Raw genomic sequence first — 27,666 nt, 5'->3', positions numbered from 1 at the left:
ACATGTCTCGCTCACCCTCCAAGACTCTGGTTCAGCTCCATTGACACTAAAGGCAGGCGAATTCTCTCGGTGTGAGGAATCAATTACTTCCGCTGACACTCTATTACTGGCCCTCACATCTTTGGACTCCAGATGGAGAGTGAAGGTGGTGGTGAGGATGGCAGGGAATTTGAAGAGGATGGTGAGCGGGGCTGTGGGGGGATTGGGGGAGTAGGAGGTAGGTGACAGGGAGGCAGAGAGAGACGATGGACTGAGAGGCCTCCGGCTTGTATTTAAAGACACAGAAAGAGATCTCTCTCCTTGACTGCCCCGCTGGCATCCGGAGGTGACTGCATGGCAGGAAGAGGCAAAGAAAAGGAATAAAAAGAGAAAAGGAAAAGAAAAGGCTTGTCAAGGATATCTAAAGAAATCAGAGAGACCCCAAATACCTAAGCACTGGGACAGCAGATGACAGCTCCAAGCAGATTGACACAGGTATACAAAGGCAGCTTTGGGCTGCCTGGCTTCAAACCCAGCCCCACGATTACTATCTGTGTGATCTCTCAGGGCCTCAGTATCTCCATCTGTTAAATGGGATAATAGTAGTACCAGTACCAGCTGTGGCGGTTAAACATAGAAAACTTAGGGTAGGACCTGATGTCTGGCAAGAGTTCAATAAATGTTTGCTATTGTTGTCTAATTTTGAGAGTTCCTCCACGTGACCCACAAACATACAGTTGAGTCCCCAGTGGGAAAAAGTAGAAAAATATTAGAGACTGCCAAGATGCTTGGCTACAAAGCTCGAAAAGAGGCATAAAAAAAGTCATGCTTTTCTGCTGCCCTCCCAAACCTAAGCCCAACTCACATTTCTTTCTCCTTTTCCTTTTCCTTCTTCTTTTTAGAAAATTTTATTTTGACCCAGCTAACATTTTTCAGGGATTCTCCTTCTAGGAAAAAATTTTGATTATGTAAATTAAATACAACCATCTACTCTGCAATCAACTGAGATGAGTTGTGAGGCACGATGTCCCATAATGAAGGACGATTACAGAAGCTCTTTTCTGCAAGGAAAGACAAGGGCAGCTGATATCTTTTTTTTTTTTCTGGAATTATTTATCCAGGCAGAAGTATAAGAATGGAATTAAATTATCTTTTGAGTTTCTCTTAATCCAAAGGCTTAAATCCCTTGCCACTAAAAAGGACAAAACAAAAAGAATATAAATTTTTTTCTATAGGACTCATGACTCCAGGAAAATACACAAATCCCTTTTTAGAAAAATCTGATGTTTTCACTTGGTATATTTCCATCTCTTCTTTATCCCCTCCACACCTGGAGCTCCCACTGAATTTCTTAAGACAGACTCTCAGCCGGTGTAATTAGATGGGAGAATTACATGGAGTTACATGGGGTGAGATGCTGGCCCTCTGGGATCTCTGGGTTCGGAGAAGGTGCCAGGGTGGAGAGGCAGAACAAGTGGGATTGCGCATGATAAAATCTCAAGTGATTTTCTCAGTCAGAAGATAAAGCATATTGTTAAGAAGGGCATCCACAGCGAAGCTTGCATTGAGACAGTTACAATTGCAACACTTATTTTTAAAAACAAACTGCCCAAAGTAATTCCAGCTGCGTTTTAACCTTGGTAAGAGGAGAACAGTCTGTGAGTTGTTTTTCCCCCTGATCCATGGGTGAGGTGGAGTTGCTGGGTGGACCCTGTGGTCGAGGTTGGTAAGTGTGGGGCCAGCAGCCAGCTGCTCCCATTCGTCCACCACGTACCTGGAGGTGGATCTGTTTCTGTCATTAGGAGGATTGTTGCAATACAGAAAATTATTACTGCTCACTGGCTCCTTAGGGGAATCAGAATATTTCTGTGGTTGGGCAGGCAGTAAATAATAACGTCAGTAATAGTGTCATGAGTGATCAAGCCAACGGCCTCTCCTCAACAAGCACAAGGCACCCTCTTGAACCACACAGAATTCTCACTATGCTTTGTTGGCTTTTCAGACTTCAACGGAGACCAGCTGAAGCCACACCTCCAACTGGGCAATCTGGCCTCCCGCCCTCTATTCATAGGAAAGAGACTTGGATTCAGAAAGTCTTGTGTAGCAGGAAATTGACAAGAGGAGCTTAATCTGAAGTGTTACCTGGATTTTCCCAGGCCAAACCCCACTTTCAGGCATTCCACTGGTGCCGGGGGGGGGGGGGGGCGTCGCTGGACATAGGGTATGAGGCTGCAGAGACCCTACAATGGACAGGGAAGGTGGGGACAGCAGAGAGTCCCCATCATCTCAGTCTTTCCTGCTTCCTGACCACCCTGTCTCCTAAGGAGATGGTGGAAGTTGTCTGGCCAGGAAATACAATTAAATAGTATTGCTCAGGCACCTCTTCACCGGGAAAAGGGTTTGTGTCAGCAAGTCACAAGGACAGCCCCTTTTAGTCTACCCTTACAATGCTCACTGGTAAGAAATTGGGTTCAGGCATGTTCAATTATTTTGGTTCCTGAAGGCATCAAACCCTCCCTCCTTCTTGTCTTTGGGCATGCTGCTGTCTGCCTATGACACCAGCCAAACACACTCCCTGCTGCCTGGCCAAATTCTTTAGAATTCATATAGGTGTCACCTCCTCCAGGGAGCCTTCCTTGATCTTCCCAGCTTAGGCTGGACCTGGATGCTGTGGGCCCACGTAACAGGTCCATATCATGTCCCCTGCCAAACGCATGATGCCAGGGAGGCAGACAGCACAAGAGTAAAGCAGAGATTGAAAACTAGGGTATCTGGCTTCAAAACCCTTCTCTGCCACTTATGGGAGTAGAACCTTGGGCCAGTTGCTTAACTTCTTTGAGCCCAAGCTTCTTCATCTGTAAAATGGAAAGAGTAACAGTGACTTTAGGGAAAAGAATATGATTTATTCATCACTGTATTCCCAATAATACCAACGTGCTTAGCACATAGTAGTTGTTTAATAGCTATTTCCTGATGAATGAATGAATGGTCTATTGCCATTTTGTTGGTGAGAGACTCATGTCCCAAATCAGTTAGTGACATTCTTGGCCTGTGTCCTACCCCCTAAGATTATGTCATATTCCCAGATGGACAAATAGGGAACACAGATCTGTCTGCCTTCCAACACAGATTCAGCTCATGCTGACCTATTGCCTGGCATTTCCAATGTAAAAAATATCACGAAATCACCTGCACACACCTGCCTAGCACCCTCCTAGACTAGGTGCCATGGGAGTTTAGATATGAAGTACATGCTTTGTGCCCTTGTAGAATTTACTTGCTGAGAACTCAAGATGACCACATATGAACAAAAAGCAAGGGACTCAGGCAACATCAAGTGCTCTGGGAGTTCAGAGGAAAGGGTGATAAAAGAGAACTGCAGGAAGCAAGGAAACTCAGGGGAGGAAGATGGGAGCTTGCAGCTGGACACTGTGGAGGGAGGGGAAGGAGGGCTGGAGCCCTGGGAACTCAGGGGGCTCACGCAGATGTAAAACTATGCTTGGTTGTTTGCAGGGAATCGAGGGTGTTTACTGAGCACAGGGAAACGCTGCTGGCTGAATGGGGAGGGGCCAGATGACTGAGGTCTGGTCTGATCTCTCTGTTTACTATGATCAGGTTATCAACTGGGAAACTGCTACCTTTCTAAGATATCATCTCTTACTTTGGGAGAAACAGACATATCTTCTAAGATATAGAGGGCCCCTCTGGCTGTAAATAAACACAAGAGCACCTTGTTTATCTAGGACACTTAGAGGCAAATATCCAAAACCTTAAATATGCAGAATATAAGGGTGTGGGGGAGTTCAGAAGAAAAGATTATGAGCAGCTACACTGATGTTGAGAACTCCATCCTCTGTTGCTCTTACGCTTTGTCACTTGGGGATCACTCCCCAGTCCTAACTCTGCTTCAAGCTTGGCTGGCTGAAGCCAACTGGAAATGCTGGCCTTGGGATTGCACTGGCTTGGGCAAACTTAGGTCCCAGAACTTAAACTTCCCAAGAGACAGCAAGGGCTCCTGAAGCAAAATTGATAACCCAATAAAAAAGCAAAAACAAGTCAGAATGGGAAGGCTACAGGAGACAGGCATACTTGTAACAGGATGTGTGAAAGCAGGAGGATTGATAGAAAATAGTCCCAAACTGTCCCCTGACAAAGTCCAATGATGCTAACACAGTTGCTAACTTATTGGGCATCTACATAAAAAGGCAGAGCAATCTTGCAAAATATTTATTATTCTGACAGCTTTGCAGATGAGGAAACTGAGGCCTGGGAAGTTTAAAAGGTCAATAAAAATTCAAATCTTAATCTGCCTGTTCCAATTATGGCAATACTGGCTGCTGTCACAAAAGTGAAGCTTAGAATTAAAAGCCTGAATCATTGAGAAAAAGTTGACTCCTCTCATTGTAGGTTTTAAAAAGACAGGGAAGTGCAGCACATGATTTAGAATGTTCTTTATCAGAAATCCTTTAAAAAAGAACTCTTGGAACTCTTTAAAGTTCTCTTTTAAGAACTTTAAAGGTGGATATTTCAGTATGTGGACACTTCACCTAAATGGAATGTCATTCTTCAATGATACGTGGTAAATGAGATATTGCTGTGCTGAACATAGCACATACAATCATTTATGTAGACTTCCTTGAGGATTTTAGCCTAAGAAATGTTCTTTCATTTCTTGCTAGTGGGTTTTGCACTTTCTGAGACCCATCAAGACACCCATCTAGAAATTATCAATTCTTTTTTTATTTTTTTGAGACAGAGTCTCACTCTTTCACCCAGGCCGGAGTGCAGTGGCACAATCTCAGCTCACTGCAGCCTCTGCCTCCCAGGTTCAAGTGATTCTCCTGCCTCAGCCTCCAGAGTAGCTGAGATTACAGGCGCGCACCACCAAGCCTGGCTAATTTTTTTTGTATTTTTAGTAGAGACGGGGTTTCACCATGTTGACCAGGCTGGTCTCGAACTCCTGACCTCAGGTGACCTGCCTGCCTCGGCCTCCCAAAGGGCTGGAATTACAGGTAGAAATTACCAGTGCTTAAAAGGACCCAGCCTCTTGGTTTTGGTTTTATTTGGTTGAGCCTCTGGGATGGGGTGGGTGCTGGGGCTGTTTGAGAACTCCTGAACAAGCTGTGTATTACATGCAGGTGGGTGTTTTAAAAATACATACATTTTAAATTTTAGAAATGGAAAAAACCACTCAACTTTGTGTATGGGTTTCTAAAACCATAACATTCAGTCTGTCGGCTGATGACTCAAGCGAAAGGCCTCTGTCTGCCGGAGCAGCAACATCCTAGCATCCTCCACTCCACAGGGAATAAAGTGGCTTCTCTCTGTTTGCCCAGACGGCCTGTAGTCTCGCCCTTTTGTCCTTTGGCTGCAGGAGTCCAGCAGTACCACAGTGGCCTCTGGTTTCTGCCCACAGCTTCTATACAGGCCCCAAAACAGCCTGTGGGTGCCCAGGATTTGCATTTCTGCAAGTGACTGGAGGGAGGAGTCAAGGGAAGTTCACCAGAGATGGTGGCCTTGGATTGCACTGAGTCAGGCAAAGCTGCGGCTTGTGAGTGAAATTTTCCAAGCAGACAGCAAGCTTCAATGGAACAAAGTTAATAAGCAACGGTTAGGGGAAAAGGTCTATCTGGGGTTTACTCAGCAACCGTCTCAACCTTTGGGATGTAGAGTTCAAGGTATACAGGGAGCCAAGGGCCCAGGGGCCACAGCCCAGGATAAATTCTTTCATATCAGGGCCCTGTTTCCAGGCTTCCGGGCAATCTTTGCAGTTAACCCTGCACATAGGAAGAACCCGGGCAAACACGAGGTTGGGTGTGCTGACCACTGCTCTGTCTCCACAGCTGAGTTGGCTGCTTCTCCTGACTTTCTTGCTCAGTTCCCCTTTTTGCTGGGGCATTGCTGCTGTGCTCTGTCATCGGAAGACCAGCCCAGGCAGTTTTCTTTTGGGAAGTATCCACCTTATGGGCCTGCAGAGCCAAATCCAATTTGAAGCATGCACCCAAAACAAAAGGAGAAAGCAGGCTAATTTCCTTGGAGAGTGAGTGCTTTCCAAACCCAGGAGCTCCCTTGGAACGAAAATGCAGTATGGGAGAGAGAGGGAGAGCCGGAACAAGACAGAACTTCCAGGACTTCAATTAGATTAATTGTTCCTTTCACAAGAAAGTAAAACAAGGCAGTGGGGAGGGGAAGCCCATTTATGGCAAATGCAAATGGCCAGGGGAAATGTCAAAAATACCTTGAAGAGTGAGAGGCTGAGAAAACCAGATGTGTCTTTCTAAATACAAAAATTAATGAGAGAGAGAAAGAGAGAGAAATGGGGAGTGGGGGAGAAATGGGGGGAGGAACAGAGAATTAATGACAAGGTTAAGTGGATGAGGCTTAATCCCAACAGAGCCTCTCTGACAGTTTGGCACTGGGAGAAACAGACCCCAGAAAGATTTTTTTCTGACCTCCTTCACTTTTTAGGTTCAAACCAGATACATGAGGTCATGGAATGGGGAGAAAAACAGGAAGTGATTTAGCGAGGATGATAAGCCAGAAGATAACCCTGTAAATTGCTGGCTTCCCCTACTCCACCTCCAGCAAGGGGCAATGCCTTCTTCTTCCCCTTGTCAGAGTCTCTGGCAACCTTCAGTTCTCCCCATCTCTGGGACTGAGTCCTGTCCGTGGAAGGGGTACCCTGCAACCCAAAGCAGGGCCTTTCTGGCCTTTCGTCCTTCCCAACATGTTTTAAGCCATGCTTACTAGCTCCTAAGTTTTTCCTTCCAAAAGCCATGCTTTCTCCCTCTGCCACTATGAATACAACATAGGATGACCTCTTGGCAATTTCCCTGGGAGATTTGCTGTCATAAGCATAACAGAATTTGGCCCTTAGTAGAGAAAGGTGCTTAGTCAAATTTCTCTGAGCTTAGACCCAGGCTCTCTCTGTACATTATGCTTCCATTTGTGCCAACCTTCTGCAGTCCAGCCAGAGGAATCAGAGCCCAAAACACCTTATAAAGAAGCTCTTCTAACAGAAATCTTTGATAAAGTTCACTGTCAGGGAATCAGAAGCCTTGGGATGCTGAGCAAATGTATCCAGGGTACTCATGTAACTTAGACAAAGAGGAACTGATGAGTTTCCCTATGTCATCCGTTGAGTCAAGAGTGGATCTGGGATTAGAAACTTCATCTTATGACTCTTCGTCACATGAGGCATTCATCCGGGAAACCCTTTGGTTTTCAACAAAGGCTACCTCTTGTTAGGAGAAAACCATTATGTAGGTGCAAATTAGTCCTAGGGGGATAATAATGACATCAATTCACTGAGCCTCACAGTCTAGCACTAGTTAAAGAGGGGCCTTGTTTCCTCCATGAGGAAGTGCTGGCCCAGACCTGGCCTGTAGGAGTTTTGCCTTCTCCTTGGTACCTGTCCTGCCAGCTGGCCCCCTTATTAATTTTTCAGTATTTGCAATTCCTTGCTTAATAGCAAGGAATGCTTAGACAATTTATGAATCACATGGGAGCACTGAATACTTATCAGAGTAACAGCATTCCGTAGGCGCTCATTTGGGGCAGAATATGACTGTTGGCACATTCTTTTCTGCACAAAAACTCTCACTTTATTTCCAATGAGAAAAGACTTTAAGATGGAGCTCAGTAGACAGCTTAAAGCACATCTGCATTCTAGACATGCTGCCTGCTTCCCAACCTTAACTTTTAGGGACCTCGGTAGTAACATGGCATTTCTAAAGTACTCCCAAGTGTCTAAATGTCCACTTGGGAGTTCCTAAGCCACACATTTCCAGGGTGGCAGAACCAATGTTGTAAGACCAGCTGAGTCACCTTGGGTGACTGACCTAAACTCTCTGTGCTTCGGTTTTCTCTCTTTTGCAAAATGGAGATCATAATGGCACTAACTTCCCAGGGCCCACTGTGCAAAGTAAATGGATTAATATTTGTAATGCAATTAGAAGAGTGTTTGTTAAATAAATCCATGACACTGACTTTGAGACTCTAACTTGTGTAGCACAGCTATCAAGAACCAATGTGAATCTTAGAACTACTTAGATTTTTTTTTTTTTACCCTTTTTTTTTTCTGTAAGGAAACCAGTTACCGCTATATAAGGTAACAGGCTGATCCTGCGTGGCTGGATGCGAGGGAAGTCTCCACTTGGGGATACAGCTACTATCTTATTAAGGAAGTGGGTGGGGTTTATACATGTAGCAGCTGTGGAAATGGGGAGATCTCCAAGTGCAAGGTAACCCAAAGTCAAGAGTAGAGTTTTGTAGTCCAGCCCCTGCCACCACATGGAAATTCTCCTCCACTACCGGCCTTTGGGGGTAGGTTAATATTCTCTACTTTTCACTCAAGAAGGCTCTTTCCACCATACTGTGGGATCAGCCACACCTTTATTTCCCTGGAAAGGGAATGCCCCTTGAGGTTTTCCTCTGGGGCCAGGATCCACCACTGGTTAGCAGCAGGTCTTGGGGTGAGGGGTGATAGAAGTGACAAGAGCAGGGGTGGGGGCAGGGCATGTGCATCTCATGGATGGGATACACAGTGGGACAGGACGGTGCTTACTTGCAGTCGTGCTTCTCGATTTCAAAGTGAGGGTTGAAGTTGAGGACAATCTTCTGGTTGGGTTCGGGGGCGTAAACAATCCACTCGCAGTTCTGGTGGGAGGGGTAGTCCTGGGGGTAACCGGGAGAGGTGATATAGCCAGCATCTTTGGAATTCAAACGACCTCCGCACGGTGGGTCTGAAAGAGAAATCAACAACCCAAAGAACTTCAAATATGTTACAGCTTTCTTCCCCCCACACTCCCTCCTTCTCTTCTGTACCAGTGTCTGATTAAAACTATTTTACAGACCTTTTATGGCAGTCCAGAAGACTAACCTACTTACTCATTCGGTGGAAGAGATTATTCCAGCTCATCCCTCCCCCTACCCACCCAACTACACACACACACACACACACACACACACACACACAGATGAAAGTATTCCAGAACATGGCCATAAATATTCTCAATTATGTGGTCTGCGATTAAAAAAACAAGAGGACTGCAAACTCAACATGCCTCCCTGCCTTTCCTGCCTCCCCTCCTTGGCCCATCTTCCTCTCCTCATTCAACCTCCTATCTCTATCTTTATCTCATAAATCCTTCATTTTATTCGGTGTCTCCCAGCCCAGCCCAGGCAGCCAGCAGTCAGGGCTCTGGGAACTGACAATGGTGGTTTTGTGGTGCCGACCCACAAGCGAGCCTGGTAACAATTACATGTGGTGCAGAGGAAGCACTTTCAGCTTTGGGCCAGAACAGGCCCTGGAGGGTGATTGCAGCCTTTTAAAAATTTTTTTTAAGAAAAAAAATGCAAACCCCCCAAACATTTAATTCCATATATACCACAAATTTGATTTATTATTTCATTATACACCGAATGGAAAAATCTGTATTAGAGAATCTACTGGCTCTAGCCTTGGAATTTCGACAAAGGTGCTTTGTGTTGAATGAACATCTGTTTCTTCTGCGCTGTCTGCCCACTGTCCCTCCTGCCTGGTCACCACCACCAGAGTGTGCTGCTGCTTTGTCCAGCCATAACTGGCCGTTTGCAGGAAGGGCTGGCTCCCTGTACCTGCAGTGCCTGGCTGGAGGCAGACAGCTTCATGTGGCCTGGGAGGGAAGGGAGCCACCTTCAAAGGCTCCAAAGGTGGGTGATGACATTTGAGGAATCTCATCTATTCGGGAGTAAAGTTCTGCAATCCCCAGCAGGGATTCTTGGGAAATAGGGAGTTTTGCTTAAATACCACAGTAGAACAGAAGCTGGGAAGGCACATGAGACATGGAAATATTCAGAAGCCTCTCGGAGACCTTCCTGAGATGTGTGTGTCTCTTAGCATCAATCACGATTTAATATCGCCATCTGCATGGAGCAGCATGGGCCCGTGAATTATGTATTACGACTCAGCAGCCGCCCTCCAGGATGGGTCTTTCTCCTGTGTTCACTCTTTGAGGGAACAGGTCATGCATTTTTTAACTCTACAGGTGCACTTTACTATTCCCCATGTCTGTTGGCATTACTATCTCCCAGACCTCTGCTTTAGACTACCGGCCTGACAGGCTTTAAATGCATAAAAGATGGGCACACTGCACACGGGTGGTTGGGACACAAATCCACACAAGTAGCCTTTTCGGCATCAAGCCTCCACGAGCTCAAACTGTGCCGTATTGAACTGCCCAGAATGGAATGAATTCAGGTCCATTTCCTACTGGGTGGAAAACAAAAGCAGCCATTTCCTCAGGCTGGTACACAGCACATCATCTTCTTACCTAATGACCCTGCACCCACCCCAGCCCATGAAGACAATGAGCTCATCCCTCCCACCCAGACCACATGAGGCCAGCCATGAGGCCCAGTTCCTCTGCAGCCAATACCCATAGGCTTTCCAGGTGCCCACACCACTCACCCATGCTGGGAACCCAGTGGCATCTAGCCAGCCAAATTGAGGCCCGTCGGTCCTGGCTTATGCATATGAAATCGGGTGGAGCGGTCCTCTGAGAAGGCAGAGGTGTGAGGACACAGATCACCAGCTGCTCTTACTCAACTAGCAGAAGGGGGAATTTTCTACCGGGTCCAGCTCCTCTGCCAGCTATTTTGCAGAAAACTGCAGCCCTGCCACCAACTCACCCCAAACCACACTTTTTTGCCTTGGAATTCGTCAGAGGAAACCTGAGCTGAGCTCCTGTTTAGTAACTGTTATGGTTTCCACATACTCTCCACTCTCCCCACCCACACTCTCTCCCTCCTTTCCCCATCCCTTCCTCTACTTCTCTCCAATTACTCTTGAAAGGGGAACTTTTCTCCCTCAATTCCCCACACCCCAGGTTTAAACTTTTAGTAATTAGACCAGGCACACAGATCAGCAATAAAGACAGGAAACTTCTTCGCAGGAAGGTTTAATTTCTCATCTACAGCAGAAGTGATCATTTCTTCACCACGACCACAAAAAAAAAATTAAACTATATATATATATCCCATAGCTGATAGTCTGTACTGTCTGCTGTTAAACCAAAAGAAAAAGGAGTCATCCATTGCGTTTTTTCTATCCTTTCTTTACCTGAAGAAAATCAGGGCAGTTATTGAAGTATCAGAGAACTCATTAGAACATCTGCTTCAGTTGTGTGTTGTTAACCTTTTCAATACTTACAAATTTATAAATTCACATTCTTGTTTGGCTTGCATTCACACCCAGAAACACACACAAACATAGATATTGAACATACTTCAAGTACATATACATATCAGTAATTCACACTTTAGTCCTATACATACGTTCACACCTTCTCATAAAATATCACACATCATTTGCACAAACATATATCCACAAAGATAAATACTAGAATTTCTGTTTTTATTTTTCTTGGAGAGAACAGAATTCTTGAAACATATCAGTAAAAATTGTAAAGAAAACACACTTAATCATTCTACTTCTCCTCTTGATAACTGATCTTTCCTTTCTAGGGTTGGGGACACATCATTTCCTAAATACAAACATGTCCCAATAGAAATTAGCTAAAATTTCTTCTGAAGAGCTATACCATCCATTACTTTGTAGGTCTTTATTGTGTTCCACAATGAACTTTATACATGGTTGCTGTTCTGTTTCAGAGGAGTCAAGCTAAGCCAAAGGAGAGTTGAACTCAAGGGCAAAACCCTTAAGGCCAATCTCCATGTACAGAGGGGAAATTGACCCTGTTTGAGCTACTGAGCCCGCTGGGTGAGTTGACAAAAGACTTCATTCTGCAACTATTTTGTGAATACCTTTCACCTGGGGCAAATTCATCACCTGAAGAGAGATAGCAAAATCCAGGCTTGGACTGTTAGAGCATTTTCTCCTATATCTGGGAGGGAAGGCTGAGGGATGAGCCAGGTCAGGTCTGAGAAAGGCCCAAGGCTGAAAGGAATAAAGTGACAGCTCCAGATGTAATTGGAAATAAAGAGAACACTAAGTTCTGAAGTCACCAAGTTCTGATTTTCCTCTTATAAGGACTACTTAGGTGTTTTTAGTTGAAATGTAAAATATCAGATTGTTTTAAACTCTTTCTGTCTTGCTCTTTTTCTCCTTCTTAAGTGTTGTTGTTTTGCTGGTAGTCTAAGTACCATCTGCCGCTGCCTAGGGGTAACATAGCCCTGAAAAGGCAAAGGGATGTTGTACCCCTTCACTTAAGAACTCACCTTCCTACAGAACCCAATCACTTTCCTTGCGAATATTTAATTTTTAAGAAGTATTAAGAATGGGAAAAGAAGATCTTTTAAAAATCTGGTCTGCCTTCTAGAAAAATGTAGTTGGCATTGTTTTAAAGGAACACTGGATAACCTGAACTTGACAATAATATTTGCTAAATACTGAAGCCTGACTGTAGCAAATAATCTGATTACTATAGCTTACTTCACGACAGCTTGGTAAAAGACCAATCAGATCCCTCGCTTTAGTTGAACTGAAGGAAAAAGTCCTTGGCAAAACCAGGGAAACTTGGCCATTGGCTGAATGTGGGATTAGAGGGCCCAGTTGTTGTAAAAGGTGAGTCTGGGGTGATGGGACTGGGTTACCAGGAAAGGGAGGGATCGACATTAGCAGAAAGATGGGAGATGGTACCCAACTCTTAACTCACTCAATTTGACCTTTCTGGGGCTCAGCTTCACAAACTGTAATTCAAAGAATGGACTGAATTAGGTGTGTAGCTTTCAAATTTATTTGTTTTTTTTTAAGTACTTTTTTTTTTCTTGAACAAAACTCTACCTAGACCTCCCATGTACAAAGAACATAAAAGGGAGTCCTTCTTGGATGCTGGGAGGGAGGTAGCCAGAAGCATTGTAGTGTCCAGGCCTCCTAGTTCCTGCCCTCAGCTCAGAAGGGCTTCTCTGCAAGTCCACTGGGGCTTCCTGGAACATGGTTTGAAACCCCCTAAATGGGGCATCGCCATTCCCTGTTACTTTAAAACGCTATGGAAAAGAGAAAGAGCAGATGACTAGGAGACATCTATTTCCTATGTATACCTGAGGGCACTTAGTGGAGAAAAGCAATCGGTCTCATTTCCTCTGAAAATAATATACTTTATCTACTTTATAATTTATTTCTTATCTACAGCATAATCCCACTTTGTCCCTATTTCCACAGCATTGTTTTCATTTAATTATTGGTAGCAAGGCAAAGAAGAAACTCTTTCTTCTACTTAAAAAGAAAGGAGGTTGTCACCTTGCCACTTACTCCACCAGGAAGTTTATTAGAAATAGCATTGGAGCAGGATTTAAAAGCCTAGTAATCAAGTCTAGTCTCACCACTAGCAAGCTGTGTGACCTTGGGTAAGCTAGTAGACAACTCTGAGCCTTTGTTTTCTCATCTATAGAATGAGAGGGGTGATTCTAAAGGTCAGTTCCAGTGCTAAAATCCAAAGCCCATGTAGTGAGGTGGGGAATAGATCTTATAACCCATAGATTGAGCCAAAAATTCAAAAGATTCTCTACCCTCCTAGACAATAAGACATTTACTCAAGGTGCTACCCCTGTTCTATCTGCTTGGTAAGCCTGAAACCAAACTCCAGGATTCTTCAGAAAACATGTCTATCTTGCATTACGGAGAGTTCAAATGTCTCCTTTAATCACATCAGGTCTACTAACACGAGTTTCTTTTTGTAACTGAGTCTGTGGCTGCATATTTATAAATATTATGGATACACAGTTCTGTGTGTGAGCATGTCAACAACAGTGATGCATGAAAAGAAAAACCAAAAGGAGTTTCTTCAAATCCCTCACCCAGATCATCTAAGTCGTTGGCTCAGGGTTTTAACCAAATTTTGCTCACCAACCTGGGATAAGCTGCGTTTTAAGAATTATTTCTGTGAGCTGAGGCTGGATTTTGTTTTATTCAAAGCAACTTCAGCCTGTCACAAGACAGTCTCATAAAATCTGTATCTTGGCTTAAGCTGGGAAGAAATGAGCCAATCCATCAGCCCAGGAATGTGGCTGTTTGACCACTTCCTAAGGCAACTGGGAAGGGATGCAATCTACTCAATTTATGGAGACTGGTGGCAGTGAATGATGCACTCCTGAAGGCACAGCAAATGGAAATCCTTCTGAACTTTTGCAATGATAAAGTTCAAAATCTGAATAAAAGGGCCATCTAGGAGGGAAGGAGAGAGGGAAGCAGAGAGCAGGAGAGGAAGCCAGCATATGAGTTTGGAAATGAATAAAGAATGAAGCAAATTCCCTCTCTTAAAACACCTCCAATGAATTCACTTAGGAGAGAACTGGAAATTGGGTCTGGAAATGGGGCCTTTTGAACATCTCTCCCCTCAATCTAGATTCTAAAAATGAAGCCTCATTTAATCGGTAAAATGTAAGTTTGATGCGATTACCTCTCCTGACCTCGAATCATGCCACCTGTGTTAACCTTATTATTTGTCATCTTATATCATAAACAAATGCAATTCCAATAGGGCAGCCGATATAATGTCATTAGTTTATATTTATGTCCTCTCTTTTCCAGCCCTCATTGCAAATGCAATTTTGATGCCATTGATGAGAGATCTGGGATTACAATTCCTGACCATTTTAGGAGACATTTGGGGAAGGAAACAGAAGAATAATTTTGAGGTCTCTCCAAAAACCAAAGGAGAAAAAAAAGTAATATAATATTGTCTTCATTTATTTTGATTAACTGAAGCTTATGTTGAAACATCAATGGCTCCCCATTGGTTAGCAAGTGAAACCCAAACCTCTTTGCCTAGCAATTTGGGCCTTGAATTGAGCCCAAGCTATTATTTCTAATCTTGTTTGCAATTATTTCCCACCATACATTCTAAACTGCAGCTTCTGAGTGTTCCCCAAACCAACCCAGCATCCATTTCTCTACTCACACCTTCCCCTTCCCCTGGTATGCCCTTCCCTGCTCTAAATCCCACCTACTCTCTCACTCCAGGCTGCCTCTGCCCTTTCTCCTCTCCCATACTGGGAGTGGTCTTTCTCCTCTGTGCATCTGAGAGGCTGAAGCTCTTTAGCATCTTCTGAGATGTGTGAGAGTTCTGGAGGGCCTCATCCAGTCTACTGAGCCACCAGCAACTTGAGGTCATGACTCCTTGCTGATCCATCTTTGGCAAGTCTTACAAGATCAAACCAGAACCTTTCCCAAAAGTCAGACTCATCGAGATTTGGTGAATTAACCAATTAAGAAGTGACCAAAGGAACATCAAAAGTATCACTAGATAGGACAGACTCTGAGAGTTCTATCAGAAATTATTCTGCGGCCACAGCTACTGCCCTTCCCTCCCCACCCCCAGCTGTTATTAAGTGCAAATGTTTCTTAGTGGTGAATTGAGAGTTTGAATAACTTGTCTGGGATAATAATACCTAGTCACAAGTAGTGTGAACTATGTCTCCTAGAACACCCTAAAGCAGATAATAATGATAAAGTTCAAAGCACATTCACATTTTATTTTATTTTATTTTATTTTATTTTATTTTTTGAGACGGAGTCTCACTCTGTCACCCAGGCTAGAGTGCAGTGGCACAATCTCGGCTCACTGCAACCTCCACCTCCCAAGTTCAAGTGATTTTCCTGCCTTAGCCTCCCAAGTAGCTGGGATTATAGGCGCCCACCACCATACCCAGCTATTGTGTGTGTGTGTGTGTGTGTGTGTGTGTGTGTGTGTATTTTTAGCAGGGATGGGGTCTTGCTATGTTGGCCAGGCTGGTCTCGAACTCCTGACCTCAGGTGATCTGCCCACCTCCTCCTCCCAAAGTGCTGGGATTACAGGCATGAGCCACCACACTCGGCCATTTTAATTTTAATACTAGTAAAATTAATTTATCTCAGGGGTTTTGTCCCCTTCAACCCCCACACTTCCAAAGGCAACTTTAAATACTGGTTATCTGTACCACCAGGAAGATGCTGACTATTACTTCATCACTAAGCCATTTGTTGGTATTGGATTTTCTTGTGCTTGGTTTCAGCAAACCTCTCTTTACTCAACCCCCTCCTCATTTTCCTTTCTGTAGCCCCTAGAATGCCTTTGGGGAACATCTGTTTTATTTTTTCTCCTGTATCCAAACAATTATTATTAGCATTCGGTCTAGTAATTTGCAATTCCCATTATCTTCTCTGCTGAAAGACTCTCCAGAACTGGTTACTGGTTATCACAGGATTTGTGGAGGCGGGAGCAGGGTACCACGGCCACGTGCACTCAGCTGGCCGGCAGCCTCGTGCACTCTGTGCTACCGAGAGCTTCTCTTTTTTTATTCCCAGCCCCTCCTTTTTTTCTGGATTAGATAATGACTCCTTTATGAAGACCCAGAGGGAAATGGGATTATTAAGAGTCTTGCTGGGTAAAAGCTATTTTGTCTTTATGATGACTTTTTTGAGTTCAGCTGCTGAAGGGCCTTAGTGCCAGAGCAGAAGTTATTACACATTCGGGAGAGCGCCTTAAACACAGTGTTCCCTGCTGAGCACACTCTCAGTGTTGAAGGATGGAAGGGGAGGAAAAGGAAAGGAAATGAGAGATTAAAAAGAAAATAGGAGGTAAGAATACTGAAAACAGAGGAAGAAGGAGGGAAAAAATGCAAGGGAGACATAAATCTAAGATAAGAACTCAGCAGAGAATATTCTCTGAAGAAGAGCATGGCGAGAGATAATATGGTGCTTACAAAACACAGAGGTTTGGTGGTGGAAGAACTGAGAATAACAATTATTTTTTAAATCTCATAAAAATCAACTTACCACAATGGTTATAATGTGCTTTCTATGATCACGAGATTCCACTGACCCCACTGAAACAGTTTTAAAGATTCAGTGACTTCAGAATGGGCTTCATATGTGCCAAACAGTATTCTACATAATCTGACATAGCCCAACAACCCTATGAAGTAGGTATTGTTACCAAACACATTTACAGACAGGGAAACCGAGGCACAGAGACTAAGTATCTGATCACACAGGATACTGGGATCACAGAGCCAGCAAGTGGCTGAGCTAGATTCTAAACCCAGGCGGTCTAGTTCCCATGTTTCAGAAGCTGGGAAGGCCAGGGATGATCCCCACAAAACTTCTCAGTGGCAAACCTACTTGGTAGCATTTAGGGAAAGACAAATATTTTGCCTGTTTGAAAACCCCCTTTTCTCTGCCTGTGCCAGTACTCTGTCTGTGTGAACAATGAGAGATGTGTTTGAGGCTGGGGTGTGAGTGGGCTGGAAGCACTTAACACCTTCTCCACTCCCTGTACACACAGGCACTCAGCTCCTTGTCATCCTGGCCCTCTTTCCTGTGTTCTGGAAACCCTAGGCATGGGGCCGGGGAAGGGGGGTGATGGATAGGACGTTCAGGTCTGAAACCATGTATCACAACATTGAAGGGTTTTTTTTGTTTTGTTTTGTTTTTTGTTTTTTGCCAACTCCTATTTCTCTCCTTTCTTCTCAATCCTACTCTTCTCTATCCTAAATGCCACATTGTTATTGTTCTACTGGATAGGAGTAGCATTTTCAGAAATGGGGGATTTATTTTTATAGCACAGCTGGTCTGCCAAAGGTCACATAATTTGGCAATGTTCCCAGTGGTTAAAAATTAATTTCTCCTTATTAATACAACCAAGGTCCCAGAGGATCGGAGCTCAGCCTTATCTAAACTTGACAGCTTCCTAAACCTTTAGAAGATGCTTTCTCCTGGAGGGCCAGCCATGATACAAGGCCACTGTGTCCTGGAATCCTACTCCACTGAATCCTGTTAGGCAATGAAACCATTAAGCCTCTGACCATTTCTCATCAAGGCAGATAAAGCTTTGAAAAATACTGTAGCTCTCCAGGACAAACTTCTGCAGCATCTTCCAGAAATGGGTTAATTAAAAAACAAAAATCAGCAAATAGCCAAGTCCTTACCTGGAAGGAACAGTACAAAGACTAACTTCTGGTGATCAATATACTTATCTGCCACTCAAGGAAGGTATCTCAAAGATTATCCATTTGCAAGTGATGGTCACATAATAAAATACCTCAAATATGTTAATAACACTACAAGCCATTGCCCAGATGACACTTTTCAAGTCCTTTCTTGTCAGTTCAAGAAATTAAAAAGATATTCTTCTTTTGCTCTATCTTTTAAGAAAGGAAGATCTCAGCTCAAGTTCCTAAAGTCTTTCCAAACTGGACCTTTGGAGAATATATTTGGAAACCTCTTTACCTGGCTCTTGAATTCTGTCAATTCAGAATTGTCTTACACTCAGGTCACCCTGAGTCAGTTCATTTTCCTGATTGCTTTAGGGAAGACTTGAGTGAAATGAAAAACACCAGGGGCCCCAGAATCATCTGGTCCCTGGTGTCTCTCCTCACTGACCCCAGACCCCTCCCTCACTGTTATTTGTATTCGTGCCTCACTGCATATGAATTGGCATTTGGATTCCTAGCTTTTTCTATGCCTAGAAGATAGGAACTGGCCTTTCTGCTGCAGAACGTGGACTTGATACATTCAACAGCAGGGGATCAGAGCCATTTGGTAGACAGCAGGAGTCCTGTCTGGGTAGCCTGGGTTCCAGTCACTGCAGCCTTCCAATCTTTCATTTTGCCAGTTGAGTGCTCCGTAGCTTAATGTCTGAGGGCTCTATGGGATGACATAAAACTCCAAACCTGATGTGCACTGGCGCATTCACAATTCCACCAGGCACCGCTTGGACGAGTAGGGGCCTGCCCGGGGCCCTTTGGGGAGTGCTCCTCTTGCCACTGTCTTGCACTGTGTGCTCTGCTGGCAACTGGCCACAGCTTCCCTACCTCCAGGAGCTGATCACGGGGGAAATGTTTACTGGGCACCCATTTAATGTGGGTATGAGACCAATCCCTAGAGCCCAGAGCAGGCCGTCTGCGTAAAATCTAGGAGTTTACAGTTTACTTGCAAATTATTATGCTCGCCAATGGCCATCTCACATTTTGGGGAGACAGGCTAAAAGAAACACTTCAAACCCTTATCCGGCGCCTAGACCGTCATTGCTTCTCTTTCAGGATTTGTCTGAACCCAGACCTGTCTCCCACAGCCAATTTACACCTCTTATCTGATCATCCAGTCCAGACGGAAGGGTGAATTGACCGAGAATCTGCGCGTGTCCATGGCAATGGCGTTAAAACCCAAGCATAGATCAAAGCTCTCCAGACGAGGAGGGGAGGGGTAGATGGTTATGGGGTCTGGGGTCTTTTGGCCCCAAGCGATGTGTCCCGGAGGTGGGGACATTAGGCCTGGGAGTTGCCACCATTTGAAGAAACCCATTGTCAGGACTTGAATGATTTTCTGAGCAAAACCCAGTCCCCCCGCAGATCATGATTAACTCTAGCAAAGCGGACGTTCGTAGTGGGCGCTGATAGGGAATGGCTAGCGCCAGGGGGCTCTCCTCTCTGTCTGAAACCGAAAGAAAAGGAAGTGGAGGGAGGGGAGCCGAGCAGGGAGCACACGCCAATAAACCTGAGCGTGGATCTCCTGTCTTTCAGAAGAAATTCAGCCGGAGCCGCAGAAGCCGCAACGCATATGGGCAAGATCCCCTAAAACTTGGTCTGGAAAGCTGATTCCCGAAGGTTCCCCAACCCAGATGATTCCCAGAGGGGCGACAAGTCTATTCCAAATCCCTCCCCCACCTCCAAACACTAGGGCTACCGGCGCCCGCCACCTAGCCGCTGGACGCCTGCGACCCGGTGGGAAAGACCCGGTGGGAAAGACCCCCGGCGCAGCCAGCCCGAGTCGAAGGGCGGGGGCAGCCCCTTTAATCAGAGCGCGCCTTGCCTCCATTAACTTGTGTTGATATTAAAAAGAAATCAATCAGTGAAAATGAAGCATCGGCCGTGAACATTTCTTTTTCTCACGTGGAAAAGCAAAGAGCGAGGCGGCTGGGGAGGGGAGGCGGGAACTCGCCGGCTGCTGCCCGCAGAGGCTTCTCCGGAGACCAGCGCTGCAGCCGAGACCTAACTTTCCGGCATAGGGCAGCGTTGAGGAAATGCCTCAGGCTTTTCCCTGGGGGTGTCCTTAGGGGGAGGAGGAGGAGGGCACAAGCATGGAGTAGTTGGAGGCGGCCAACTTCGCGGAGGCTTCAGCCTCGGTTTTGCTTTCGCTGGGAATATTTTTGCTTAATAGAATGTTTATGGATCGCTGGGCTCTGTTTCTGCTGCGTAGCCCAAACAAATCGATGCGGCGTTAGAGAAGGCGCTGGGGGGCGGGGAAGGGGAGGGAGGGCTAGGAGGAGAGCTGAGGGGCTATCACGTCCCCACCACGTGGATGGCCGCACGCCGCGTGCTCTTCACCTGTTCCTGCGCACCGGCGGGCGCTGGGCGCGCGGCGCTTCTAGAGGCTGTGCAAGTTGCGCGCATTCCTGGGGCTCAAGCTGGTTCCTTCCCGCCTCTCTCCGCCCTCCTCTCCGAAATCCCACCCCAGTTTCCTCTCACCTAGTTGGGCCAGCGCTTGGATTCCCAAGCCAGCCGGCCTCGGCCTCCCGCCACTCAAAGCCGTCTCTCTAGGGGTCGCGGCGAGCCTGCCGCGCAGAGCGGAGCGCAGGGGACTGGCGGGGGCGCCCGGGGCAGGGAGGGAGGCAGGCTAGCGGCTGCACTGCGGTCTGGCGAGGCGGCGCAGTGAGGAGAGGGGCAGCCTGGTGCGCGTCGCCCATGCGGCCTCCCAGCCACGCGCCAGCCCAAGGTGCCGCGCGCCGCGACCGCCGTGTTATTTGCTCAATTGCTCCCCCGCGCGCACCTTCTGCCCCATCTTGCTCCTTCCCAGAATTGGTTCTCGTCGCCGGCGGCGGCGGCTGAACCAGGCCCCCCTCCCGGCCGGCGCACACTGGGTGAGTCAGAGGTGTAGCTTGGCCTCGCCCTGGCCACCCGCTGCCGGCTCCCCGGGTGCCAGTGCTTTGCTCCGCCTGAAAGCCTGAGCAGCTCACGGCTTGAGATCGCATTTTGGGGAGCTGGAGGTCCCTGGCAGGTCCCAGCTTCGAATCCCACCCTGAGATCCCACCCCGGGTCCGAGGTTGCCCCGAACTCCGCGCCTCTGGGCTTCTCTGGAAGTGACGCAGCACTGCTGGGGATTGGGATGGGAGGGGGTTCTGCAGAGAGCGCGGCAGGCAGGTGGCAGAGCGGGAGTGGGTCCAAGCGGGTGTCGCGCACACACGTACACACACTCCAAGTAGCGCTCGGGGACAGATGTGCGAACATCTGGGGTAGGAGATGGCCCCTGAGTCTTCACGACCCCTCCCGCTCCGCACAGCACACGGAACCTGAAGTTGCATGTGTGTGCGCGCCAGTGTGAGTGCCAGTGTGTGCGCGCTCGCGCGCTGGGGCCTACTGGAGTCCGTGTCTGAATACATAATATACTGTGGGCATCCTCACGGCGCGCGAGCGTGTGCACACACACACAGCGAATCACACAAACATACATAATTTACGCAGCATCCAGGTCTGTGAGTGGTAATTTAATTCCGCTTCAAGTTGGGAATTTAGAAATAAGGCAAGGGGGAACGGGGGAGGCCCAGAAAATCTCCCCAAGTGGGACCCCCACCCATCCCTTTGGCAGGATTTGCAGCTGCCCTGAAGACCACTTATGGCAAAGAAAGAGCTGCAAACGTGCGGATCTGGGTGGCAAAGGCATTCCTGAATTTTCTTCCCCCCTCAAATAAATGCCCAAGCTTAAAGTGGTGTGTGTGCTGGGTGGGGGGGGGGGGAGGCGGGGTGGTGAGGAGAAGGAAGGGTGACAGTACCAGATGCAAGGCTAGGATCCACTAGCTGATGTTCTGGGGATGCCCAGGAGGCTGCAGAGTTAGCTCTACCACTGCCGCCATCGCCTTGCAAGTGCCTTGGGTGAGGGCACTTCAGGAAGGCTTTTTCGCCTTTCTTTCACCCATTTCCTCCATAGATGGTTTCTCCATCTCCAATCACCTGTAGCAGCTGCTAAGAGTTTTGTTGTTAGATTCCAGACACCGTTCTCAGAGGGGTAGGGAGGCTCACTCTAGAGAGTGGTCCCAGAATGAAGCACAAACCCCACTGCATTCCCCATGGATTCCCCTTTCCAGAGCATACCCCTTGCCGCTCCCCACAAATGCGGTCCCCAGACTGTTCTGGGCCTCGAAATGCTTATCTCCACAGCGGCCTGTCCACACACCCTTTTTGGCAGTGGTTTAGAACAAATTCCACTCAAAAGTTTCTAACCACTTCACAAGAGTGAGAGACCTTCGAGGGCCTGCAATTTGTTTTAGCTAATAATAATTTCTAAAAGAACGTATGATTTACTTTCCCAGACAACACATGGATGAAGAGAGAAGAGACCAACCGTCTTGGTTGCCAGCAGCACCCAACCCCAAGCTCCTATCTCAGCCACAAGCCAACTTGCTCCACCAGCCTGAGCCTTATGATTCTGAAGCATAACCAGTCATTCTCCAAAGAATCTACAGTATCTGAAAACCAAAACTAAACTCTTGTCTTTCCCAAGCCCTTCAGTTAACATCGCTCAATGTAACTAAGTGGAGGGAATGCAAATGATTTATATTTCACTGGCTAGTTGGAGAAACTCAAGGGAGATGTGTTCTGCTTCAAGACAGGGAAAAAAAATTCCCAAAAACTGTAATGCAAAGGCTTTGTAGTATTTTTAAACCTTTGATTCAGTCCATATGTGACATGTGAACACCGCCAAATTCTGTTTCAAAACACACACACACACACACACTCCTAGCAGGAGAGGAAAGTTGGGTTTTAGCAGCCGTGGTGGTGTAGGAAGGGCCGGCTGGGATCTCTCTTTAAATTATTGAGTACTGAGGGAGCCTTCTTCTGTGCCGTTCTGCGTGGCCTTCCTGCTTTAGCGGTCACTTTTAAAGGGGAAACCATGTTGCAATAAATAGAAAAAACTTTCAGTGGCTTACCTGGTTGGCCTCTCACTTGGTGTCTTGAAAAGTAGAGGGCTAAGAAAACCCAGGTGAGAGGAAACATATCCATTTTGGAGAAGGTGGCTCTTTCCAGAGCTGGGTTCGTAGGTTTCTTGTTTAAATCTTTGTGTTTTTCTCTCTTTTATTTTCCTCCTTACAACGTCTTATGCAGAGGTTTCTAATGGTCAGCGTTTCCCTCCTGAGTCCTGGTGGCTTGTCTTCACCTTTATTCTTGCTGGAATTTCCACCTCACCAGGAGGAGAGTAGCTCCTGAAATCAGCAAAGAAGGAACAAGCCGGGAAGAGAACACGGTTTTCCTCTCAAAAACAAAACGCATATATGTTCTCTCCAGTTCCTCAAAGTGTCATTTCCTTTATCCTACAATATCACGAGTATTTCCCGAAAGCCAAGCGTAACAATAATGATAATAATAATAATTAAAACCAAGACTTGCCTTGGGCATCACACTGCCCCCAGGCAGCTGTGTGATCTCAGAGGCGTAAACTGACACACATCCCGCGGCACCCTTGACGGACACGCGGGCGGAGGCAGCCGCCGCCGGACAGCCCGAGTGGAAGGCGGCCGCCCTGCTCTTGTCCTCGCCGGGTTCCCCCGGCGGGAGCCTCCCCCAACGGCTACACCCGCTTGGCCAGCCTCTCGAGGGGAGTCTGAGGAAGGAAGCTGCTGCTGCTGTTGCTGCTGCTGGTGCGGCGGCGGTGGCGGCTGGGATCGCCTGGGAGTGAGCGAGCCCCTCTCCGAGTTCGCTGGCGCCCGCCCTCACCTCCACCTCGCCGAGTGTCTGTGCGGCTGAGGATGTGCTGGGGGCCGGCTGCAGGCTGGTGCCTCGCTCGCGATCTCTGCCTCCCCTCCGGCTCCCCACTGCCTTTTCAGGCCGAGCAGCATGTGGATGTCAGAGCCGCGGCAGAGCTATCCGATTACGCGCCGGCTCAGGGCCCGCCCCTTCTGTGTTCCTGATTAAAGAGGCAGCCGCGGAGACGCGCGGCGCAGAGCAGAGTGCCGCGGCACCCAGCTCGGGCGGGGCGGCGGCGGCTTCTCTCGGGCCGCCGCAGGATCGAAGTTAAGGCGGCGCCCACCCCACCACCCCTCGCCCGCCCCGCATCTCCCGATCGCCCCCGCGCACCTCCGCGCCGGGCCGCCGGTGCGTAACGCCCTGGGGAAGAAGCGCCCCCGGGCACCCCCAGGGCGCGCCGCCCTTGGCCGTGTCGCCCCCACCCAAGGGAGACCCCGGGGGGACGGGGGGAAAAGCCTTGTTCCCCCTAAATTCCACGACTCCGATGCCACACACGCAGAACCCAACACAATGCCACGCGCGATGGCGTTACAAGAGGAGTTGGGTGGCGTACGGTGTTTGGGGTAGCGAGCCGGTCGGCAGCTCAGCCATGCGTTCGAACAGGCAGCGGTGCGTGGCGGCGACACACACCGTCAGCCCGGTCTGAATAAAACCCCAAACACTCGCTGCGTTTACTACTCAGATCCTTTGTTATGTCCCAAACATGCTCTGCTCCTCTCTGGGTTAGGATTTCGTTACCCCTGCGCCTTTAACTTGTAACTACGCTAAAAAGAGGAAAGATTTTCTTCAGCAAATAATTTCTTCAGGTAATTAAATTGGATTCCATCAAGTTCCCCCGAAAAAGTATAGGTGCTTGAAGGCGTCTCATCCAAATGCTACTGTAACTACATCTATTCACATTTTCCCCCATGGAAACGTGGTCACAAAGCCTAGAGAAAGAAAACATCATTATGCCAACTATTTTTAAATGGAGGCGTGAAAACTGTTTAGAGGGAACTGCAAGCTAACAGTTGGGGAAACACTTGTATCTTTGTTTCTGAGGATGGCTTTGTGGATTCCAAACTGTCTTGCTTCACCAGACACCTATTACTACATTATCATAAAGACTGCAACAGAAACAGCCTAAATTACACCCTGCACATGTACACCTTTTCTGCCACAAAAGAGGTATATGAAAAATAAGAAAATTCAGAAAAATATTTACAGATTAAGATTTTTTTTTAATTAATAAAGTAAAATTTTCTGTAGATTAAGAAAAATACAGTTTCGGTGACGAGAAACACACACCTGACTACCCATTTTCTTCTTGGCTTGTACTTGTGGATTCTTCTGGGTGGTTTCCCTCCTTATCTGGACTTGCCCATTAGCTTTGTTTATCACTTTTAGTGTTTGAAAAATCTGTAACTCCCACTTAACTGTTATTTACACTGAGATAACCAAAACAAAATTGAATCAGAAGTGATTTGCAAATAGTTGAGCCAAGCTGTGTTGGGGGGTGGGGCGGGATTTTAGAGTGGAAATCCACAGGTTGACTATCACACTGTTAATCTCAGATGCCTGGTTGGGAAAGGCACAGCACAGAGGCCTCTGAGTTCTTCCAGGGAGCATGTCTCTTGGCTAGCCTAAATGCTACCTTTCATTCCCTCTTTACCTCCCTCCTTCCTCTTCCTCCCTCCTTTCCTTCCTTCTTCCTTCCTTTCTAGGCTTGAGAACACATCCACATTATTAAAAACTCCAGATTTACATTTCTCCTCTTTAAAGCTCAATTGTAAAGAATGACTCCAAGCCTTAAATATTTAACAAAGTAAAAGAGCAGTTTGGATTATTAACCTTAAGCAGAGATCCCGGTTTATGTCATTGCCAAAATGCTAATCTAAGGACAAAGAACGCTATCTGTAGTGACAGTCCCTGAATAGAGAGGGCCATTTAATATCACCTCTCCCCACCACTCACCAGGCATGCCAAACCATTTTAGCCAGTGCCCAATGTGGGAGACTCCTGTTTCTGAGAATAATGTAGCCAGGGTTTAGGTGAAGGGCACTGTGAAAGGGGGAAAGAAGAGAGAAAAGGTAAACCTAAGCCCACTGGAGAACCATAAGAATGACAACCCTGGACTTCTGGTCTTGGGGTCTCAGGGATGAAGGTCCCCATCAGGCTGCTTCCAGAGTAGAGAAAAGTCAGAATCAGTTTTGTTCCTGGCCTGGTTGCCTACACTATAACTTTTCATTTTTCAGCGGTGTCCTACAGGGGACGCTCACTTACTTCCTGGGAGTCCTCTGTACCAGGGCTGCAAGACTTCCCACTGGCCTTGAGTGAAGGCCTCATTTCCTGCAGTTGGACAGAGAGTGAGTCTCAGGTTTCCATCCCTGGGGACTCAAGCGGCCAGACCATTTTTTAATCCTCTAGGGGGCAGCACTCAATAAATAATGGTAACACCACCCAGGGTCACACTTCTGGTGGTGCTTTTAATTCCAAGGAGTTCAAAGTGCTTTATCAGACCAGGGAAGATTCAGAGTGAGGCCGATCTCTCCCCAGCCTACTCTGAACAAGACCCCACCGGCCCAGAGAGGGCTTAGAATTGTTTTAACCTAAGACTTCCAAGGACTCTTGGGAACTAAACACAAATCTCACATGTGCCACATGGAAAACAAATCTTTAGGGAAATTCTTCACACTGGGACTGGCTCAGACCTGCCAGTCTTGTTTCCCTCTAGACTGGGATCTCAGGGTTTGACTGCAGTTGGTTTGGTTTCCACCAGAGGTATAGTGGTAAAGAGCTAGGTAGGCACCGTGCTTTTCAGTATTTTGTGAGTCCACATCCCTGGCCCATAGGGAAGCCTGCCTACCTAAAGGCCAGTGTCAAAAATCGGGTTTGTGAACAAAAACACTGAGCTGACTAGATAACAGCTAATTAGCGAAGCTGAGATTCCTGGCCACATCACTGACTCACCTAGGATGTTTCATGTCATTATCCTTAATTGTAAAATAATACTAGATAATCCACCCCACATTCCATTCCTTTGACGGGAAGGGATGTGGGGGAACATGAAACAGGTTGGTAAATGATGCTAAGAGAAAGCTGTTACCAAGCCACACCCCTGTGGAAAGTTAAGTGTTCCCAGCTAGACAGTCCCAAACCTTAGGGTATATCAGCATCACCTGGAGGAAGTGTTAAAAATTCTGATCCCTGGGAACCATTTTCCTGCAGGTGAAATTCCTTGGGTCTGGAGTGGTCTTTGGGAATCTGTATTTTTAACACACATCTTAGGTGATTCTGATGCAAAGCCTCCACAGACCAGTAGTTGGGAACTTCTGATCTGATGTGTTCTATTTACACACAGCCTTCCATAAATGCTCTTCCGTTGAAGGAAACCTGGACAAGTATTCCTTCACATTTCCTCTCTGGGTACTTTTCAATATGGGGCAGATGTTTCAGGTTTCTTGGAAAAACCACCAAGAACAAGTTCTCGAAAATGCCGCAGTGGTGGAATTCCCAGATTTACCTGTGACCTTTAGCAGCAACTGCAGAGAGCCAATTTGAAAACACCAAAAGCCTCGCCTCATGCAGGCAGGAGCTTTGCAGGGACATGTTCAAAGTAGCGGCTGATGGGTTTATGAGCTGGAGCCAGACCTTTCACCACCAGCCCACTCAACCATTGGTGGTTACTAGAGGTTCATTTCAGGTATGCTTTTCCATCTGTGTTCATCCCACTGTACTTACGAAATGTTCATGGATGCATGACTATGCCAGAGGTATGCGAGCAAGACAGAGATTTAGGTCTTGCCTCTCGGGAACACAGGATCTAAAAGCTCCAGAAGTTTCATGCTTCCACAATAGATATCACGTGTCACATGGTGCTTCCCCTTATCGGAGCCCTAACATCAATAAGCTCTCACCCTGAAAAGGAAAGATCTAAGGCATAATTGCATCTTAATCTGTAATTTACCACACTGCCCTAGTTAAGGTTTAGCT

At 46.8% G+C, this 27,666-nt stretch overlaps 1 protein-coding gene across 13 annotated transcripts in view; it reads right to left on the bottom strand.

The window, feature by feature from the left end:
* Window positions 1-24,701, bottom strand: part of NRP2 (neuropilin 2) — a 116,212-nt gene extending 91,511 nt beyond the window's left edge. For 4 of the 13 annotated variants that reach the window (XM_003820782.6, XM_008974234.5, XM_003820784.6 and 1 more), the window contains exons 1-2: window positions 22,881-24,701; window positions 8,546-8,723 (exon numbers count right to left, since the gene is read on the bottom strand). In XM_003820782.6, coding sequence (XP_003820830.2) covers window positions 8,546-8,723; window positions 22,881-22,953 — 251 coding nt within the window. In that variant the 5' untranslated portion in view covers window positions 22,954-24,701. Of the gene's footprint in view, window positions 1-8,545; window positions 8,724-8,834; window positions 8,853-20,424 lie in introns of those variants that run through there. The other 9 variants (XM_034954912.3, XM_034954913.3, XM_034954910.3 and 6 more) reach the window with 7 other exon arrangements.
* Window positions 24,702-27,666: the final 2,965 nt, after the last annotated feature.

Source organism: Pan paniscus, chromosome 13 (genome assembly GCF_029289425.2).
Source record: "Pan paniscus chromosome 13, NHGRI_mPanPan1-v2.0_pri, whole genome shotgun sequence".
NCBI classification, from domain to species: Eukaryota; Metazoa; Chordata; class Mammalia; order Primates; family Hominidae; genus Pan; species Pan paniscus.
This window is presented reverse-complemented; position numbering and strand designations above follow the sequence as displayed.